General features: G+C 38.9%; 3 protein-coding genes across 3 annotated transcripts in view; 1 reads left to right on the top strand and 2 right to left on the bottom strand.

The window, feature by feature from the left end:
• The window catches only part of LOC140745984 (uncharacterized), a 34,901-nt gene extending 16,952 nt beyond the window's left edge, over window positions 1-17,949 (bottom strand). The window contains exons 1-8 of the mRNA XM_073077961.1: window positions 17,022-17,949; window positions 13,563-13,640; window positions 10,184-10,339; window positions 8,533-8,731; window positions 7,806-7,996; window positions 5,863-6,248; window positions 4,697-4,808; window positions 3,265-3,525 (exon numbers count right to left, since the gene is read on the bottom strand). Of these exons, the coding sequence (XP_072934062.1) occupies window positions 3,265-3,525; window positions 4,697-4,808; window positions 5,863-6,248; window positions 7,806-7,996; window positions 8,533-8,731; window positions 10,184-10,339; window positions 13,563-13,640; window positions 17,022-17,781 (2,143 nt within the window). The 5' untranslated portion in view covers window positions 17,782-17,949. The remainder of the gene's footprint in view (window positions 1-3,264; window positions 3,526-4,696; window positions 4,809-5,862; window positions 6,249-7,805; window positions 7,997-8,532; window positions 8,732-10,183; window positions 10,340-13,562; window positions 13,641-17,021) is intronic.
• A 1,301-nt stretch (window positions 17,950-19,250) lies between these two features.
• LOC140746016 (uncharacterized) lies at window positions 19,251-20,854 on the bottom strand. Its single transcript, XM_073078002.1, has 2 exons — window positions 19,791-20,854; window positions 19,251-19,472 (listed from the first exon to the last, which is right to left on the bottom strand). The coding sequence occupies exons 1-2, from the start codon at window positions 20,656-20,658 to the stop codon at window positions 19,294-19,296; spliced, it is 1,047 nt and encodes a 348-aa protein (XP_072934103.1). The 5' UTR covers window positions 20,659-20,854; the 3' UTR covers window positions 19,251-19,293.
• Window positions 20,855-21,696: 842 nt separating this feature from the next.
• mRpS25 (mitochondrial ribosomal protein S25) lies at window positions 21,697-22,348 on the top strand. Its single transcript, XM_073078011.1, has one exon. It carries the CDS (start codon window positions 21,776-21,778, stop codon window positions 22,277-22,279), a length of 504 nt encoding a protein of 167 aa, XP_072934112.1. The 5' UTR covers window positions 21,697-21,775; the 3' UTR covers window positions 22,280-22,348.
• The last annotated feature ends 5 nt before the right edge of the window (window positions 22,349-22,353 follow it).

Below are 22,353 nucleotides of genomic sequence, written 5' to 3'. Positions count from 1 at the left end.
TTATGTATAACATTTGCTTGGTTTAAATAACAGACAAAGTAATTTTTCTTTCATTATGCCAAAGATATCTGTTTCTAAGGTTCCAATTTTTTTTAATTCGAATAAGTTATTTTTTTGTTAAATTACATAAATACAAATTAACTTTGTAATTATACATAATAAAAGACAGATTATATTCGTTTTTATTTCATTATGCTAGAGATATCTAATCGTCGTTCGAAGAAATGTTAAATTCAAATAAGTATTGTTTCCAAAGTTAGATAAATAAAAATTAACTATGTACAATACAACATTTGTTTTTGTTTGAAATACTGACAAAGTCATTATTTTTCTTATGTCGGAGATTATAAATTATATAATGATATTTTGTATACTTTCACACACTCATTCGCATAAAATGTACATGTTTATTAAGAAAGTATGTTTTCTAATGTGTGACTTGTTTTAATACAAATTGTAATCCAGAGCCGGTATTTCTATTTATCTCTCGCTCTTTCTCTATAATGTGTGAGCGAGAAACATGAGACAAACAAATGATACCGTTTTTATTTTATTTTATTTTTTGTTTTGGGGAAAAATTTCAAAAGATACCTGATCTTTTCAGGGTAAAAGTGATTTTTTTAGTTCGACGACCCGCGTGGCAGACACCCTGTCCCGGTCACACCTGTTTGGTGAATGACCTTACATGTATGACACGCAAAGGGTTCCAGGTTCGATCCCTGGCCAGACAGAAAATCTTAATGATGAATTTAGATTTCTGGGTGTTTGTCTATTCGTCTTTCTACGTACATAACACGATGTGTTATCATTGTGCATATGTGTAGTCCTAGTGCAGGACTATGAGAGTAGAAATCATTATTTTTTACTCTCTAACACCCCCTCGGGGACCTCATTTTGTATAGAGAGAACCCCCAGGCTCTCAAATAGAACTTGGAACTCTCAATAGATCTTTCAAGCAAAGTTTAACTTTACAATTTCCTAAAATTTCATAGCAATCTGTCACATAATGTAGTAATACGTAACGAACAAATAAACAGACATGCAGACACACAGGAAACATAAATTCAATGATACATTCGTTATATCTCATTTTACGCCCACTGTAGTTATTACTTTTTTATGTATTTCATTTTGATAAAATAAAGTTGTCACGTACATTACGATTAGCGATGTAAAATAACGTAATTTGCATTACCTATATATAAAATTCTCGTGTCACAATGTTAGTTACCGTACTCCTCCGAAACGGTTTTACCGATTTTCACCAAATTTTACATGCATATTCAGTAGGTCTGAGAATCGGCTATTATCTATTTTTCATACCCCTAAGTGATAAGGGTTGTTCACCCTTAACATTTTTTTTTATTTATATAGCTACACAACGTTTGCCGGGTCAGCTAGTTTTTTTATAAAATTATAATGTAACTATAACGGTTATATTCATACTAGCTGTGCCCCGCGGGTTCATCCGCTAAAAACAAAAAAACAAGGGCACAGCTAGTTCTATAATATAAGTAGCCTAAGTTACTCCTTATTAACCTTTTTTTTTTCTCGAGGGGGAAACCTTCAAAAGGTACCCGACGACTTGGGAGCGACGCCGGGTTATGTGGGATTTTTACCGCACTAAAACCCCCCCGGTGGCCGTCCTCAACGCTTGTTGGACAACTCCGGGATCTCCAACGGAACACAACCGGAGCCCTCTAAGCGCGATGCCAAACGGGCTCTACCCTGGGGGAGCAGTTTTCGCTCCTCCCACACCATGTAGTGTTTATGACGGTACGCGACCACACATACCGCCGTCCTTCCCGGGGTCGCTTGCTGGACAGTTCGAGCTCCCACTCTTGCCGCCCGCAACCCTGGAAGCCCCCTTTTAGTCGCCTCCTATGACAGGCAGGGGATACCGTAGCCCTATTCTAGTCCCGGAACTACAGGGACAACTCCTTATTAACCTACAGCTACCTGCCAATAAAAGTCGCGTCAAAATCGGTCCAGCCATTTCAGAGATTAACCAGAACAAACAGACAGTCAGACAGACAGACAAAAATTGTAAAAAGTGTTATTTTGGTGTATGTACCGGATGTAGGTATATTCATTTGCATGTAGTAAAAAGCGGTTACTTCAATATTAAAAAAAAACAGACACCAATTTTATTTATATGTATAGATAGGTACGTTTTTAGTGAGACCTGTATTTAGAATTTAATATTAGTCGCGTCAATGACTTTTTAATTGTGTAGGTGTAGCAAACGAGCATGCAGTCCACCTAATGGTAAGTGGCTACTGCCGCTTTATGGACAGCTGTATACAACTTCAGTTTTTATATAATACTAGCTGACCCGACAAACGTTGTGTTGCCATGTAAATAAAAAAAATGTTAAGGGTGAACAACCCTTATCACTTAGGGGGATGAAAAATAGATGTTGGCCAATTCTCATAGATACCGGATAAGCACAAAAAATTTCATAAAAATCGGTCAAGCCGTTTCGGAGGAGTATGGCAACGAAAACTGTGACACGAGAATTTTATATATTAGATGAGTCACAGACGAGCATCCAGTCCACCTGATGGTAAGTGGCAACTGCCGCTCTTGGAAAGCTGTAATCAACCTCACATAGGATTAGATATTTCTACCTACGGACGGCTAGAGATGCGCCGCTACCTAAGTCTAAGCTGGAACGCCTCGGGAAAGTATGTCTCCCTTACCACACCCTTCAAAGCGAAACTCAGCGGCGCTTGACACAGCTGACGTAAAACAGGCAATCTTCAAATGTCTTCAAAAACACTTCGGTTTTGATTACCTGTCTTTGAACAATTCGCCAAGAGCGAGCCGAACTCGTGCATGCAGGATTCCGTACGACCAAATTTTCATTTATTTTCATTTTTAGTATTTAATATTATAGCAACCCTAGAAGTAAATATTAATTTAATTTATAATAATAATAACTTAAAAATAGTTAAAGCGAAAAGCGTGAAATAAATAGCGGTTCCTTGTATGACTTGACTATGATCTTGAAAATTAAAGGGGTTGCTTAATTTTCGAAATATTATTATTTTTAGTATTTGGTGTTATAGTGAGCACCGTTTCAAGTCTTTTTATAGTATGGTTCAAGAGATAGAACCCTGTGAATGACAGACAGACGCATAGACAGCCAGACATCGGAGGCTTAGAAATAGTGTTCTCCTTTTACCCTTTGAGTAAACCCTAAAAAGTGGGAAGGAAAGAGGTAAAAAAATAATAACACATATCCTAAAAGTATTTACTAGCTCATCATATCCTGTATTTCTTTCAGCGTCTTCCCTTTAGTTTCTGGTAAGCAGAGCAGCGTGAAGAAGAACGCGAGCACGCAAGAGCCGCCGAAGATCCAGAAGGTGATGTCACCGCCGAGGGTCTCCACCATGGTGGTGAAGCTGGTAGTCAAGCCGAACCCCACAAGCCAGGTCAGGGTGATGGCTAAAGCTGAGCCATTAGCACGGACGTTAGGTCGAAACATCTCTCCGACTATCGCGTTTGGGATTGTACCGAAACCTAGACAGAAGAAAACAAAAAAATCGTAAATTTCACACACCATTAATGCCGGCTACAGACTCGCGCGAGAAATCGCAGAGAAATCTCGCCGAGAAATTGCGCGAGAATCTAGAAGGCATCTACACTCATGCGACTTTCTCATTCGCATTCTCGATCGTTATCCATAACGGACTACAGTGCAGCGGCTCTACTTACACAACAACATACAACGTCATGGTCGCACCGAGACCGACCGATGTGATGCCGTTCTCTTTTTCTCGCCCGAGAAACCCTTTGAAACGGGCAATAATTCCGACACCGATCGGACGACAGGCAAGCGCGATAACGAAAAGGCAAGAAAGCTATCACATTCACGTTTCTCGGGTGTTCTCGGGGGTTCTCGGGTGTTCTCGGGGGTTCTCGGCGTGAGTCTGTAGCCAAGGTAAGACCTTTATTGTAAATATCACAGATATGCAGATGTTTCTTCGTATTTCTTCGCGATGTTTTCCTTCACCGTCAGAGCAAATGATAATTAATTTGCAATATGCAAGTAACTTTGAAAAATCAGCGTGCCGGGGATTTGAACCTCGGGTTTTTCGATCGAAAGGCCGAGTTTCAGCCACTTAGCTATCACTGATCTATGTAAAAAGTATATATCTATTACGGTTTAAGAAATAGGAGCCCTGTGGTAGACAGACAGAAATACGGACGGACGGACAACGGAGGCTTAGTAGTACAGTCCCGTTTTTAGCCTTGACTACGTAACTCTAAAAAATAATATCTGATTTTGACTGTTTCTTTGAAGAAAATAATCAATGTGCTGTTATTTATGCTGTTATTTTCGTCTAAAAATACGTAAATATTATTCAACTTAGTGGCGGAGCGGTCACCGGTCTGACGCGCGGAGGGTTCCGGGTTCGACTCCGCCCAGACAGATATCTAAATGATGAATTTAAATATCTGTTTCTGGGTCTGGGTGTTTGTGTATTTGTGTGTCCATGGCACCCACGATACAGGGAATCCTAATGTGGGGCTGTAAGAGTAAAAAGCGATTTTTAGGGTTCCGTGGCCAAAGGCTAAAAACGGAACCCTATTACTAAGACTCCGCTGTTTGTCCGTCTGCCACAAGGTACCTCTTGTTAATTATTGATGCTGGTTTGAACGATTTGTGATAAAGTGATATTTATCTTACCTGCTTCATAACAGAAGAAATATACTATTAAAGCTACGAGTGGTAACCACCCAATTGAGCCGGCAACTGGACTCTTTATTTTATCCAAATGGAAGTATACTCCCAACACCGACTGGAAATAAAAACAAAAAACGTACAAATATTTTTGCTGCATTTGATGTAGTGACATTAGCATGAGGATAAGATAACATAATTAAACATGTTTTAAAACGAATACAACAATGATATTTTTTTTTAGAATTGAAATTAAAATAACATTTATTCAAAATTAATTCGTATAAAATTATCTAATTCGGAAGGCGTTTGTCAGAGCTCATCGTCAACCCATTATTGTCCTACTGCTGGGCACAGGTCTTCTCTCAGAATGAGAAGGATTAGGGCATAGTTCACCGCGCTAGCCAACTGCGTGTTGGTAGACTTCACATACCTTTGAGATTTTTTTATTAACTGTCAGTTACATAGGTTTCCTCACGATGTTTTCCTTCACCGTTAAAGCTAGTGATAATTAATTTGTCATACGCACATAATTTTAAAAAAATCAGAGGTCCATGGGATTCGAACCTTGGACACCGAAATGCTGCTTTTCAACCACTAGGATATTTCTGCTTCAAAGATCATGTCAAAGCTCGCTTTAGAGAAACCCGCACTTGGTCAGTATGATGGACTTCAGCCTTAACCCTTCTCTTTTTGAGAGGAGATCAGTGTTTAGCAAAGCGACAATGGGACAATATTGATAACAATTCAGTACCATTTTTTGTTTTCGAGGGGGAAACCTTCGAAGGGTACCCGGTGCCGTGGAAGCGACACAGGGTTATGTGGGACTCTTACCGCACTAAAACCCCCCCGGTGGCCGTCCTCGGCGCTGCGTAGAGGACTCCGAGATCTCCAGAGGAACGCAACCGGAATCCTCTTAGCGCGGTGCCCCGTCGGGCTCCGCCCAGGTGAGCTTGACGCCCGTCACACCGTCTTGTGCGTACGACGGTATACGACCACACATACCGCCGTCCTTCCCGGGGTCGCTGGCCGGGCGGTTCGAGCTCCCACTCTTGCCGCCCTCAACCCCGAAAGTCCCTTTTAGTCTCTTATTTAGCCTCTTACGACAAACAGGGGATACCGTAGCCCTATTCGAATCCCGGAACTATAGGGAAAATGAAGTCAGTACGAACCAAACTAATAGAACACGCCGCCATAGAGATCAGCAGCAAGATCTTCCTCCCCGACCTCTCCACAAACGTCGGCGCTATCAAACTGGACACTAATCTGGTAACTCCAATAATAATTGTGGCTATATTCGGATCTATGGTAGACCCGGCCAGATCAAAGATGGTTGTCGCGAAGAACAAGACCACAGCCACTCCGCTGGTCTGCTGAAAGGCACCAAGTGTAAATGTGATGAAAAGAGATCGTCTGTTGGATTTGTATGTGAATATTTCGGACCAATCCTTGATTTTGCTGGTTTTTTCCTTCTTTAGCGCGAAAGTGTCCAGGATTCTGTCGACGTCTGCTGAACGGCCGAGGTAGTTGAGGGTTTTAGTTGCTTTTATGGTTTCTTCTGGAATAGAAATATGAAGGTTTTGTTGTATTTGTTTATATTAAATGAGTGGTATTAATAGTAGTATTTCTACCTGACAGTAGAAGTTAATGTTGTTGCGTATGTATGTATGTTTTTTTACAATATAGGAGTAGCAGACGAGCATGCAGTCCACCTGATGTGGCTACTGCCGCCCATGGACAGCCGTAATCAACCCCAGATAGGATTAGATATTCCTACCGGAGGTCGGCCACAGATACGCCGCTACCCCTGAGGACTACGCTGGAATGCCTCGGAAAAGTCTGTCTCCCTTACCACACCCTTCAAACCGGAACACAGCAGCGCCTAACACTGCTGTTATTAGGTAGAAATAGGTGCCACACCCATGGTGGTGTCGCCGGAGTCGAACCACGAAGGGTTCTACCACCTTCCAAAACTATTTGTATGTTTAATGCATGGCACTCAAAGCCCAAATGGCTTTACAGATCTTAACATATGAGATGGTGTTGGATTAATTAATTGTTAGTTGTCTAAATTGTGGGAGAGACATAGGCTATATTTTTGAGCAATTTTTTTAACAATTTTGTAAATACATATATTACTAGCTGACCCGGCAAACGTTGTGTTGCCATATAAATATAAAAAAAATGTTAGGGGTGAACAACTCTAATCGCTTAGGGGTATGAAAAATAGATAGTAGCCGATTCTCAGACCTACTGAATATGCATATAAAATTTTGTAAAAATCGGTAAAGCCGTTTCGGAGGAGTGCGGTAACTAACGTTGTGACACGAGAATTTTATATATAAGAAGAAAGATATATATTTATAGGTAGGTACTTTATATTATAATGATTAGAGGTTTTGATTTTAGAAGTATTATTTGCGATTTTATTTAAATATCTAGCGTTATATCTATTTTATTTATCAGCATATATAAATGGAGATAATACTTATACTAGTTTAATTATAGTAAAGAATAATTTATCTAGATATAGATAGATATAATATATTTACCTATTAGCGACTAGTTAGCTTGAACTAGCTTCGTAAAGTTATTTAAAAATTTAGCAATATACCTATGAACCATACAATATTGGTATCAGTCAAATATACGGAAACACATTTTAATGGTTAGCCAGTGATTTTTTTATAATATTGAAATAGCACATTAACATGTAGTCCACCTGATGTAAGTGGCTACTATCGCCCATGGTGGTCGTCAACCTATTGCTGTCCCACTGCTGGGCACAGGTCTCCTCTCAGAACGAGAAGGATTAGGCCATAGTCCACCGCGCTGGCCAAGTGCGTATTGATAGACATCACAAACAATTGAGTTTATTTTTACCACCCATTGGAATTTGTAATCAATCCCAGTTACGATTAGAGTCCGATCTGAGGTCGTCTAAAGACGTGTTGCTAGCCATTTAGACTAAGTTGGAACACCTTAGACAAGTATGTCTGTTCCTCCTTCAGTACGCCTTTAAGAGCATCGCTTTAGGCAGACAGGTGTGGCGGTGGTGCCGCCGAAGTCGAACCTCGGAGGGTCTACCACATTACTTATAGTAACCTATTATTACCTTTCATAGCATAATACACAGGCGACTCCGGTATAAAGCATATGCCAATAACATGCACTATGCTCACAGCTAGTGCTATATACCCCGTCGCTATATACGAAACGTATGGGACGATGGCATACACTATGAGGGTCCCCGTGATACCCACTATGGAAGTAGATGTTAGGAGGATGCCCCTGATGTGGGTTGACCTGAAAAACATTTTGTTTTTTGTATATAAGTAGCAAATTTAAATGCAGTCTACGTGATAGTAAGTGGCTACTGCCGCCCATGTACATCAGTAATCAATCCCAGATAAGATTAGAGTTCTAGAGAGTTCTATCTGAGGTCGACAACTGATACACCGCTACCCCTGAGGACTAAGCTGAAATGCCGCGAAAAAGTATGTCTTCCTTGCAACACCTTTCAAAACGGAACACAGCAGCGCTTAACACTGCTGTTATTAAGCACAAATAGGTGTGTCGGTGGTGCCTCCAGTTAAAATTTCATATTTCTAAACCGATTTATGTTTTACACTCTCAGTTAGTCGGAAATGATATTGAAATATAAGTAATTAAACATTTCTGTCATAAGTAATTAAGATTAAATATTTATAAATTACATGTCTGTATATATTTTGGCTGAACTGATTTTGATCTGACTTTATATAGTCTACACCACATCTTAGTAAATCGGTTAAAATTAAAAACACTATATTCTTTGTTTCGTTTTTTCAAAAAGTACTTACGCAATCTCACCAACATACACAATATTGCCCACTATGGTAATTCCCATGCCCAATCCACTGATAACCCTCAGGGCAAACACCATGGCTATACTGTTGGTCGTTATCACTAAGATATACGCCAGAATGTTCAAACACCCCCCGATTAGCAGACAGGGTTTCCGCCCTATGAGGTTCGATAAAATCGCTGTTGCGTATGGCCCTGAAATGAGAAAAACACCGTGTATATAGCTATTTATGTTGGCATGTAAATTATTCTTCTTTGGCATATCAAATACTAGTTTTTGCCCGCGGCTTCGCCCGCGTTTAAAAGAAAATAATATGACATACTAACATACATAAAACTGAAAATTCGTACATTCATTGGAATGACAGTGCCGCCATCTGGCGAAAATTGATCCAAGAAATCGATTCACCGATTAATCGATCTTAGATCGACATCCCTAGTTCCCATGAGATTTCCGGGATAAAAACTATCCTATGTCCTTTCTAGGGTCTCTGACTATCTTTGTACAAAATTTCATTAAAATCGGTTCAGTGGTTTAGGCGTGAAGAAGAGACAAACAGACAGACAGACAGAGTTACTTTCGGATTTATAATATTAGTAAGGATAAGGATTATTAAAATCGAGTTTCCGTACAATTCCAGATAATAAAACCACCACCACCATACCACTTTGTGATCGTATCTGTGGATGTTTTATCGCCGTCCATGCAGTGGCAGTAGCATGGTGGCACTAGCCACTTACTATCAGTAAACTGCATAAAAGGAATTTAAAGGTTGTAGAGCTCTGTGTTTTTACTCCAGCGGCACACCTATTTATATAACAGCAATAATAAGCCCTGCTTTACCCTTGGTTTTAAGGGTGTGGTAAGGGAGACATACTTTTCCGAGGCGTTCCAGCTTAGGCCTCAGGGGAGCAGCTAACCTCAAGTAGGAGTCTAATCTTATCGGGGGTTCATTAAAGATGTCTACGGCGACAGTAGCCACTTAAAATCAGATGGGCTGCATACTTATCTGCTACTCCTATATAATAAAAAAATTACTTGCTCTACCTTTCAAAAACAAAAAGTTACGTAAAAATATATATAACAGTAACCGAATATCATTCAATTAGCCCAAGGTTGAAGGCTGGTCATATGTTACAAAAAACTTAATGAAAAACACACTGCGATTAGGCAGAAATAGGTGTGGTGATTGCCAAAAGCCACAAAGGGCTCTACGACCTTCAAACCGATTAGAAAAAAGTACGTTTTGAAGGGAAACCAGAGTCTGAGAGAATCTGGGCATATTCCACTAAAAAAAATTAATTTTTTGATGGGCCATGTAGACTCACCTTTATGTACTCAATGTGGTATTGTAGAAGATGTTTATCACATTCTTGTGGAATGTGCACGAAATGAAACATATAGAGGAGATTTTTTTAAGAAACAGACAGTGTCAGATATTGGTTTCTGTAACAGTGCTCTAGCTCATCCCCCTGGGAGACTTTGCTAGAGAGCTATATAAATTAGTTAATATAGGTTTAAGAAATAGTTAACATATACCATTTTATATCATTATACATTAATTATATTGTATGCTACTACAGAGCGACATTGCCAAAAGGCAAAGCTCTTTAAATAAAGATTAAAAAAAAAGTAATTAGACTTACCAATCATAGCGCCAATGTAGAGTAAGGAGCCAACCCATGATGCCTGCAGATCTGTTATGGGTTCTGGTAACGGACTGAGCTCTGGGTTCTGCAGCTTTGGAATGATGGGTGCAGACCAACCCACGCTGTAACCCACAATTATCTGGCCTATATTTACTGTGAAAATAAGAAAAATGGCATCATAATTCATTGATATTATAAGTTGCGAAGCGGTAACCATACCGATCTGACGCGCAGAGGGCCCCGGGTTCGATCCCCGGCCAGATATCTTTCTATATGATGAATTTAGATTTTTGGATCTGGGTTTTTGTACATTTATCTATGTGTGTATCTATGGCATCCACGATACAGGAAAAATCTAGTGCGGGATGAGTGTAGACAGCGTGTGAAGCGTCTAAAGTAATGGACGGTCATAGACCTCGGGAAGTCGAAAGTTAGGTTAGGTTAGGTTAGGTTATCTCGGGCAACTGTTATTTTCATTGTTAGGTTAGAAATAATTGTCACTGGCTTTAACGGTGCGAAAACATCCTGAGGAACCCTACACGCCTGAGAGTTTCTTAAAAAAAATAAAGTTCTCAAAAGTTTATAAAGTCTACCAATACACTTGGCTAGCACGGTGGACTCATTCTGAGAAGGGGGAAACTGATTTTAGATTTTCAAATCAAATCAAATCAAATATTTTTATTCAAAATAGGTTCTTTACAGAGCACTTTTTGAATGTCAGTACAACTACTACTACTTCACAAGGTGTTTCGTTATGGAGAAGAAGCCGCGAAAGAAACTCGTTTATCTCTATCTTATCTTTATCTTATAGACTTGAGTGTTGCCACTATCATAGTTTCCACAGGGAAATTCACTTACACGAATAATTCCGCCACCGCCACACCTATTTCTGCCTAATAACAGCAGTGTTAGACGCTGCTGTGTTCCGGTTTGAAGTGTGTGGTAAGGGAGACAGACTTTTCCGAGGCGTTCCAGCTTAGTCCTCAGGGGTAGCGGCGAATCTGTGGCCGACCTCAGGTAGGAATATCTAATCCTATCTGGGGTTGATTACAGATGGCCATGGGCGGCAGTAGCCACTTACCATCAGGTGGACTGCATGCTCGTCTGCTATTCATATATTATAAAAAAAAAATCCAACTTAGTCCCCAGTACAAAATACATTTGCGCTCTATAACAGCGTTTACAGTTGCTTACACGGCTTACAGAGATATATAGGTGGCAATGACCGCTTATCAGCAGATAAGGCGTACTTCATAGCCTGCATAGTATTAAATGTTAGTTAGCGTACTCCTCGGAAACGGCTTTACCGATTTTCACCAAATTTTATATGCATATTTAGTAGGTCTGAGAATCGGCTACTATTTTTCATGCCCCTAAGTGATAAGGGTTGTTCACCGTTAACATTTTTTTATTTATATGGCAACACAACGTTTGCCAGGTCAGCTAGTTATATTATAAATAATTAGCAAAGCGCGAGTCGAACTCGCACAGGAAGGGTTCCGTACAACCAAATTTTCTCTTTTTCTTTTATTTTTAGTATTTGTAGTAAGTTGTTGTCATATCAGCCATAGAAATAAATGCTTTGGGAAAATTTTGACTGTCTGCCTATTACGGCTCTATACTGTTATGCCTAGGTACATACCTAGTCTGTAAAATTTTGAACTATCTATTACAGTCGAGATAGAGCCCTGTGACAGACGGACACACAGCGAAAGCTTAATAGGCCACGTGTTCATTTCGGTTTCGGTTAAAAAGATTTTTATTATAGTTCAAAAAGGCGTAGTAATAGGACCTGGTTTTAACCCTTAGGGGACGGACCCCTAAAAAGTATTAATGTTCAAAAAGCAGTTTATATCATTAACGACTTATTACGACATAAGTGATCAGCTATGACTGTTTGGTACTTCTGTGAAATATACGATAACAAGATTGTTATCGTCGATAATATTTACTTAACCTGTGGTCATAGAGCGGAAGTTTGTAAGTTCCGTGGCTTTAATCAAGTCCTCGAACTCTTGGACTAAGAGGGTGGGCGGAAGGGGCGGTCCACCCCGGGCCCCCAATCCCGAGGAGCCCCCAAACACAGTTGTTAAAAAAAGTCCTCAGAACCAAATCCGTGAAACGTGTACAAATCAGCGAAAAAGACTGGTCACCGGAATCATACTCTTTTTTATAATATAGGAGTAGCAGACGAGCATGCAGTCTACCTGATGGTAAGTGGCGATGCCGCCTATGGACATCTGTAATCAACCCCAGATATGATTAGATAATCCTACCTGAGGTCGGCCACAAGTGCGCCGCTACCCCTGAGGACTAAGCTGGAACGCCTCGGAAAAGTCTGTCTCCCTTACCACACCCTTCATAACAGCAGCGCCTAACACTGCTGTTATTAGGTAGAAACAGGTGTGGCGGTGGTGCCGCCGTAGTCGAACCACAAAGGGTTCTACCACCTTCATACGTATTTTCGGCGAATAAATCTATGGCACATTTGTAATTTTGTAAAATCAAATCGACTTTTTACACTAGGAGGCCTCCATTCAACTCAGCTCCGGGCCTCCGAGGATCTTAGTCCACTGACCTCGACCTTCGAATAAACAGGGTAAATGTTTGGATGATAACGACACAAACTAAATCTTTGAATTTAGGTATTCTAGATCCCCGCCCTCTCTAACCTTAGTATAAAAAGAAAGAAAATTTCTTCAAACAAATCAACCTTTTTCCGCCAAATTAGGGACTATTTATTTTAGACCCTTAACACAGAATGAAAAAAGATTCAGAGACTAGCTAAATTTTTTTTTCGCCGACTTTGACTACCGCTCCTTAACAATGTAATCAAAAATATTTTATTCAAAGGCGACACTTTACAGAATTATTCTTAAAGGTCAATTATCTACCACCACCACGATCCACGATTACGATCCATGCAACTGGGTCGAAATATCGGCAATAAAAAACGCATATCGTGAGTACCCGTTACATAATAAAATATCTACCACCACTTTGCAAGGTGTTTTGTTATGGGGAAGAAGAAGCGACGAAGAAGTTATGTACTTTTTAAAAATAAATGAACACATGCATAAATGGCGAAGGAAAACTCCGTGAGAAATTTGCATACCCGAGAATAATTTTAAAACAGTTTTCAAAGGTATTCGCGCTTGTCCAGCGCGGTAGATTATGGCCTAATCCTTCTCATTCTGAGAGGAGACCCGTGCCCAGCAGTGGGACAGTAATCGGTTGATGATGATGGCAAATGCCGACAAGAAAGTCATTAATGTTTAAAGAATTTTCGAAGCAACTAAGTCCAATTAGTGGCATAAAATTAAATTTAAATTACAATTATGTGACACGTTAAAAAAAATAAAATCATGTCACTTACTGCAAGCTACAATCAACAACTGGAATTTAATTGACGACGTCATCTTCTGTTTATTTTCTATCACACTGTATTCATAATTTTTTGAATCCATTTATTTTCGAGTCAAAACATTTTTAGCAATAAACTGTCTTCCCACACACTGATTACAGTGATGATGAATATTGTAATGATGAATATTGTAATTATATATTTTGTTTGTTATCTAAGAGTTATTGATAATTTCAATTATTTTGTTTGATAAATCCTTTACCGCAATGATATCAATGTTTGGGTTTCCGAGACTGAAAATGGATTTTCGGAAAAATAGAAAAAAAATCGCTTTAGGCATCATATAATTTTAATTATTACATCTATATATACAAATAAAATTGGAGTGTCTGTTTTAATATTGAAATAACCGCTTTTTACTACATGCATATGAATATACATACGGTACATACACCAAAATAAAATCTTTCCAAATTTTTGTCTGTCTGTTTGTTCTGGCTAATCTCTGAAATGGCTTGACCGAATTTGACGGGACTTTTATTGGCAGGTAGCTGATGTAATAAGGAGTAACTTAGGCAACTTATATTTTAGAACTAGAACTTATATTTTAGCACTAGCTTTAAGATTTAGCTGTGCCCCTGTTTCTTTTTAACGCGGGAGAAACCGCGGGGCACTGCTAGTTATTTTATAAATCCTACAACCTGAGCAGTACAATAACCGTCAAAGTTCCGAGAAACAGCTTATTACCAATTGGTAACAAGTCGTGTGTGGCCGTGTCCGGTAATGCATATGTACTTGTACCTACTACATAGTTGAAAGTCACCAAAAAATAAACAACATTGTAACTTAAATTTTTTATAGACAACCCATTTATTATATACTTTTTGACATATTTAATCTAATATATAAAATTCTCGTGTCACAGTTTTCGTTGCCATACTCCTCCGAAACGGCTTGACCGATTTTGATGAAATTTTTTGTGCTTATCCGGTATCTATGAGAATCGGCCAACATCTATTTTTCATCCCCCTAAATGATAAGGGTTGTTCACCCTTAACATTTTTCGGGTCAGCTAGTTTAATATATAAACGTTTCATCCATTAAGTAGCTCGGTGAAGGTCGTCTTATATCGGGATCTTAGACCACAAGCACTTATGACGAGGAATACGTATTCTGAAACAATTTGATTCCAAAAATATGATTCAATCAAAATGTCGAGTAAAGGTATTGTTTCATTGAGTGGATGAACACGTGCGATCAACGTCTGTAAAAATAAACTATTGATGTATTTGTCATACCAAAATAACTGTTGTCTTACATTTATTTATATAATACAGGCTCGTTTACGTACTATAAAAATATATCTTTGGGGAAAAATTGCACAGAAATGTTGCTAGCGACCAGATCTTGTTATAATCTAGTATTTTGGGAGAGTGTACTGATGTTATATATTAAGAGGCGCAAGGGAAGTTAGCTTCTTATGAACTATGAAATGTGAATGAAATTATGAATACTGTTTTCTTTTTTTAAAATTCAGTTTCAATTGTTAGATAAAGACTTGGAAGAAGGGAGGGGAGAAGCAGTAGTCTATTTTTCGAAATATTTTTCAAACTATTTCTTTTTTTTATAATATAGGAGTAGCAGACGAGCATGCAGTCCACCTGATGGTAAGTGGCTACTGCCGCCCATGGACATAAGTAATCAACCCCAGATAGGATTAGATATTCCTACCTAAGGTCGGCCACAGATGCGCCGCTACCCCTGAGGACTAAGCTGGAACGCATCGGAAAAGTATGTCTCCCTTACCACACCTTCTTAAAATATTGTCAAAAAACGCTAACGGTAAAACCAAATTATTTAATCGAAAATGCATGAGTCGATATTTCGAAAGCACATTTAATCTAAATATTAACAACATTCCCATGTAATCCCAACTTCGTATAACTTTGACATCTGACATGCATTGTGCAACTCTGATTGCCAATCAAACTAAGTTTGTTGATCTTGCATCGATCCAGGATTGAAGATAGCAACTAAATTTACTATTTGTCGTATTTTCACGTAAGTTTGAGATCGGTTTCATTGTGCAAAGAGATTGTATTGGTTGAGTTATTTTTTAAATGAGTTAGTATTTAAACGGATAAAAATCTGGGAAAACGAGCTTTGGTTTTTGTAAATCTAAGCTTTTAAGAAATATGAATTTGAAAAATGCCAACTCATAGACATATCAGGCGATAATCTTACGCCCCTTATTATTAATCAATCTATCTAATGTTTGGCTAGCAAAGAACGAAATTTGACTATGTCTTCATTCTAGTCATTGTCTTTCGATCGTTAGTAGTCAGAAATTTGATAATTAAATGATTTTTTTTATAGTATTAGGAGTAGCAGACGAGCATGCAGTCCACCTGGTGGTAAGTGGCTACTGCCGCCCATGGACATCTGTAATCAACGCCAGATAGGATTAGATATTCCTACCTGAGGCCACAGATGCGCCGCTACCCCTGAGGACTAAGCTGAAACGCCTCGGAAAAGTCTCCCTTACCACACCCTTCATAACAGTTGAAGTGTGGCAACGTATCTGTGATCGGCTTCTGATAGAACTACTGTTCTCTATGAAGTTATATGAGAGTCGTACTCCACACACACACCACAGTGGTAGAACCCTATGTGGTTCCACTCCGGCGGGACCACCGCCACACCTATTTCTACCTAATAACAGCTGTGTTAGGCGCTGCTGTGTTCCGGTTTGAAGAGTGTGGTAAGGGAGACAGACTTTTCCGAGGCGTTCCAGCTTAGTCCTCCGGAGTAGCCGCGCATCTGTGGCCGACCTCAGGTAGGAATATCTAATACTATCTGGGGTTGATTACAGATGTCCATGGGCGGCAGTAGTCACTTACAAACAGGTGGACTGCATGCTCGTCTGCTACTCCTATATTGTATAAAAAAACACACACACTACTACACATACTACTTCAAAGTTTTATAAATAAATTCTCTTTTATTAGCTTGGGTTGTATGTATGTAGGTATGTTACTATGTAACGGAATCTTTGAACCCAATTTCTATCCACTCAGAACGTTCAGTTTAATTCAAAATTTTGAAGAATTATCGAAAACCGATGACAATACACGATTTTAATAATTTTGTACCATTGTCCTTATCGACATCCTCAGGATTAACGATTTTCGAGGCAAGATTGCTCAAGCGCCTTAGAGAAAGTTCATCGCAAAGTTACTAGATTGCAACAATTATTGCTTTTTAGTATCAAAAACTGTTAAAGCGTGATTTTTAGTTTTGAAAATAATAATATTATTATGCTGTAATAATATTTATTATCAAAAGTAATAATTGTAAAAGCACAAAGTTACCCACAAGTCATTCATATAATTTAGTAGCATTCGGTGATTTCATTAGCGACGAGGACAAGTTAGTTTTGGTTTTAACTTCGCTTTCTTCTTCCTGGATTTCCAGGACAGTAGCAAGGTTTAGGGCACATAGATTTAGTCCCTTTTTGAGGACAATTATTCCCACTGCAACCTCCACCATGTCTGTCCTGGACCGATTGCTTCATTTTCTGCATCAAGCAGTTAATCTGATTCGTCAACTGACCAACCGTTTGGCACATTTGCTCGAGAGCTCCCAGTGAGGGCAAACCATCCATAGGATCCTGTCTATAGTCTCCTGGCACGTCGTGGGAAGAGGAACAACCAGATGGACAGTTTCGCTGACCAAGACACGCATCGGGAACAGGAGATATCTGGGGATATCCTGGCATACCACCAGGATGCCGTTGAACAGGGCTAGGCTCCGGCATTTGAGCTCCAGGTACGTTGGGATGACTATACTCTTTGCAATCCGGCCCACATTTACTAGGCGGCCAGGCTGGCTTCGTTGCCGACGTTTGGTTCATCTTGTCTGGTCCATCCTGGTTGATAGGGCAACCTGCGTTACCGCACTTTGGAGGATGGTTCGCTGGGCATTGCAGGTTGCCGCAGCTGAAGGGCTCATCTGTGCGGAATTCTTTCGGCAACGTCGACTTGCAGTCAGGACAAGGACATGTTACTTTGATGATCCCGGCCTTTATGTCTTTGATCTTACCAGGAGTGTAGTTGAGGCAGGTGTAGTGCACCCAGCACTCGCACGCCCCCTGACATTGCAGACCTGTTTTCTGTGTTACCGGCGCGAGACATATCTTGCAAGGATTCTTCACTTTTTTACATTTTGACATTCTGAATTCACTTGCTATTTACGTTTGTAGTTTTCGAACATGATTAAGGCTTACGATACGCCTACTTTATATCATATTTAAGTTAACATGATTCATTTTTCTAAAAGTTTTGTTTGACGTAAGTTGTGGCAAATTTGACATTACCGGTCTTTTTCTTCTTATTTTGGCAATCAAGAAGATGAAAACTCATCGGCGATTTCCCTTCTTGTTGTGAATTATACAGATTATAAAGATTTAAAAAAAAAACACCTTTTTCTATCTAATGATTAAAATTGCTCAAAAACAATAATAGCTTTTTACACTCCCGGTTGATTATGTTATGGATATACATATGCACGTGCAAACAACACAGATCCGATATTTAGATAAAATGATAAGAAAAAAATACAAACAATAAGGTCATATAATGGGCTATCAAAACAATCCTATCAACATTGCAATCAAGAAAATTTTAAATTGAAGAACTCCTTAAGACGATCTTCATTTAATTAGATAGATAGATAGATATTCTTTATTGCACACTTCAACAGAACATAACAATGATATACAATTATATAGTTAATCGTATGCAATAGGCGGCCTTATCGCTAAGCAGCGATCTCTTCCTTAATTATTGCATGCGTTTATCATGATGCATTAAAAATGCAATGCAATTGCGATGCAATTGCGTAAAATGCATATTGCATAAAATGCGCATTCTAGCAACAATAGTATTGATGCATCAACTGTTACACGTTCAGTTGCTGCATTGAGTGTCCAAAAGTAACTGCGACCGGCGTTCAAACGTGTGCAGGATAACGTTTGATCGCTGCACCAAGCTTCTATAACTAGCTAAGTAATAAATCGTGCTGGGATCTAAAGTGCTGGGAGTTAGAGAGAATAAATCCGCATTAGCTCATACTCCATATTCTACATCTTATGCATTTTTTAATGTTAACAAAGGCGCGAATTTCTTACTACCGACACTAACTGTAAGAATAGATTTTAGGATAATAGTATTCATTTCTTGAACATAAAACTCTTGGGCAATATTAATATTGATGTCAATAAATCAAACAAAATTTTCGGTTAAGTTTATTTACATTATTTTTCCATCATTCGTTCGCCGTCATAATTTCTTAAACTAGCGTTACGCAATAAATTATCCAAACGCAATTATTGCACTCATAATTCCTCACATTTTTGGTAGTAGGTATATTCTGGTCTAAGTCACAGTATATCCAGTATAATATCTATAATATCACAGTATAATATCTGTACTGTGTCTAAGATTATTTTTAAATTTAAAGCTAATAATAAAAAAACGCGAACCTGATATTTTACCCACTCCCAACTACGTCACTTATTCTAAAACCAAAGACCTTTAAGTAACTGAAGTCGGTCAATTCGTTTCTTTAGCTAAGAATTAACGCTCCGAGAATATTTTAGCACCTTGACCAGAACACGCAAATAATACTAAGGCAAAAACAACTATGAATAAAGTGAAATATGCCGTTTCTTTTGTAGTTTGTCTCAATTTCTTCTTTCGAAAGCGGTCATCATCTTGCACATTAATTCGTTAAGCTGATCGGATAGTTGTCCAACAGTATTGCACATTTCTTCGATTGTGCAAAACACCTTTTTCTGAGGGTCAACACTGGTCATTCCAGAATCCGAAGACGAGGAACGGGGAATCTCGTAACATGTCTTTCCTGAAATTTAATTAACAAAATGAACACTCACTCATTTCATCATTTAATGAAGATTTTTTTAACTTGAGGGAAAGTCATACAATCTTAGAAATCGATCACAGATGCATCTTTGTGATCACAGGTTCCGATGCTACCTTTAAGGACTAAATAGCAACAGTTCCAACCCTGAACAAAGCAGCGTTAAGGTTAATACTGTCTGTAAAACGCAAGTAGTTATAAAAGTAGCGACGTAGTTACCATACAGTTCTACCACCTTTAAAGTAAGTTTTTTAAAGGTCTAGTTATGATGCTGGTAGAAGCAGATAGTATGAAGCTTACCTGAATCAGAGGATTTAGTAGAAATGAAAGAACATGAGCGGGACTCTTGCGGTGGACAAATTTTCTCCGCTTCTTTCGCTTGAATAGCTCCTTTGTTTTTCTTAGGACAATGCTTAGGGCACGGTGGGCATATCGGTCGAGCATTTCTTTGTCTCGGCGGAGATCCTTGTCCTGTGGGTGAAATCCGTCTTCTCGGTGGTGAAACGGGCCTTCTCGGAGGTGAAACGGGCCTTTTTGGAGGTGAAACAGGTCTTCGTTGAGGAGAAGCTCTTCTGGGCGGAGAAGGATATTTCCTTGGAGGCGTAGGACATACTCTTGGTGGTGTAGGACATTTCTTAGGAGGCGTAGGACATTTGGGTGGAGTAGGACTTTTCCTAGGAGGCGTAGGACATTTCCTAGGCGGCGTAGGACATTTCCTAGGCGGCGTAGGGCAAACTCTAGGAGGCGTTGGACATCTAGGTGGCGTGCAAGGTGGTGTGGGTTCAGGCGGCACACACGGAGGCAATTGGCATTCTGGAGTCGCAGGTCTAGGTGGCGTTGGGTACGAATGGAACTGTGGTATTGGTTTCTGTTTACTGGGACAGTCGTTGGACTCGCAAACCGGCATCTTTGTGGCTGGACATCCCTGGTTGTTACAAGTGTAGGGCGGATCCGTAAGGATTTCCTTCGGCACCGACGTAGAACAATCAGGGCATGGGCAAGTGACTTTTATTATCCCTGCTTTTATGTCGCTGATTTTGCCGGGCGTGTAATTCAGGCACTTGTAGTGGGCCCATTTTTTACAAGCACCCTTACATTGCAGCCCGGTTTTGTTGCTGACGCTTTGGAAGCAGATTTTGCAAGGGTTTTTCACTTTACCACACTTCATGGTGATGGTACACGATATCCTAATAACAAACCATTATGAAGCAATGAAAAGAGTACATTATGAAATTATTTTGAAGTAGCGCGCTGTTTTTGATACATCATATTGATTTTGATTGTAATTACAAGATAATGATAATTATTGGTTGAATGACATTATTAAGTGATTGCCATCAATGTCATACAAGTCATGAGATTCTGTTTTGATTAACAACTTTAAGGACTCGCGCACAATCAGCTTGCCACACAGCATTGCAAAAAATATTTAAAATTATTAAACAGCAAACATAAAATGTAGAACATATGGTGGTCTCTCGGTGTATTTATTCTAACTCTAAAATGGGCCACTTAACACGCTATCGTATCTTTACTTATAATAGCACTGGTATAGTAAAAACAATAAGACGAACGTTTAATTTAAAAATATTATACAACCCTTAGAGGCCGCCTAAACTATCAATTATATTGTGCAATATTGCGAATTGTGCAATGTTATTGACCGTTTAGGGTTAATATTGAAAATTGCGCAAAGATTGAACGAAAGTTTGAGCGAGTTTACTTTTTATTGCGTTATATTTTTTATTGTATAGTGTAGGGTCAGTATTGCGCAATATTCTTACTCCAATCAAATGAGTTTTTTTTTATTAAAAATAGGTTCTTTACAGAACACTTTTTGAATGTCAATCCATCTACCGTCACTTCACAAGGTGTTTCGTTATGGAGAAAACTATTCTACTATTCTCCGACTGAACACGAAAACATTGTGCTGTACGTATTATTGTACAATATAATTGCTCGTTTGGATTCAGAGCGCCTTTCAAACTTAATGTACAATAAAAAGTATTGACCAATGTTATTACAGGTCTTGACGCAGCCTTACCATTTATATTTTTTTTCAAAGACGTACTAATTTTTCTGTTTTGTTGAGGCACTAACCAACTGCGCTATTATGGTAAAATAATGTCATGTAACTGTTATACTATTTCTAAACGAAACTAGAACGTCAGAAATAACAAAACTGTCAAGCTCTGTCACTATCGGCTGTCAGTTATAATACCATTCAAGCAGTGTGAGGTTATATTCTTTAATTAATAATAAAATAACTAAACTGCTAATCAACAATGCCGTTTATGAAAGGAAGAGCGCCCATTCGTCGTACATTAGACTATTTAAACGCTGGAAAGCTGGTATTTAAGGACAAAATCAAGATATTCTCTGTTGCATACAACATAATTGGTAAGAACAACACAGGCGCTAAAGAGTTCGTATTCTGGTATTTACCACAGATACAATATAAAAATCCGGACGTACAAGTGGCTACTTTGAAGAATTTAACTCCTTCGCCGTTCATAAAATGTTATTTTGACGATGGAAGGCAAATATTAGTGGACATAGACAATAAATCAAAGGAAGATATTTTAAATCATTTGATGCTGACTGTAGGGAAGAGTAAGGAAGTATTAGAATCTGAGGCAATTGCTGCGGAGAAGAAAGATAATCCTGCCAACTTCGGTACTGGTTGTGAAAGAGCATGCATATGCGAGGTCTACGGCCAGATACCATGCTCCGGAGTTGTACCATTACCCAAATTCATGCGCGGGAAATATAAGAACCAAGTAGATTAAGATTGTTAATTAATTAAGTGTGTATAGTTGTAGCTAATTAAGAAATAATATTAAATTTACAATTGATTACATTT

Source organism: Epargyreus clarus, unplaced genomic scaffold (assembly GCF_041222505.1).
Source record: "Epargyreus clarus isolate Ecla_fem2 unplaced genomic scaffold, WU_Ecla_fem_2.2 ptg000002l, whole genome shotgun sequence".
Lineage (NCBI taxonomy): Eukaryota > Metazoa > Arthropoda > Insecta > Lepidoptera > Hesperiidae > Epargyreus > Epargyreus clarus.
The sequence above is the reverse complement of the archived record's forward strand: the minus strand, read 5'-3'. Positions and strand labels throughout refer to the sequence as shown.

Coding starts and splice junctions, on each gene's coding strand:
- LOC140746016 (XM_073078002.1), bottom strand. CDS start 20,658: ATGAAGTGTGGTAAAGTGAAAAACCCTTGCAAAATCTGCTTCCAAAGC. Junction 19,473..19,790: donor TACTAAATCCTCTGATTCAG/GTAAGCTTCATA, acceptor ATTAAATTTCAG/GAAAGACATGTTACGAGATT.
- mRpS25 (XM_073078011.1), top strand. CDS start 21,776: ATGCCGTTTATGAAAGGAAGAGCGCCCATTCGTCGTACATTAGACTAT.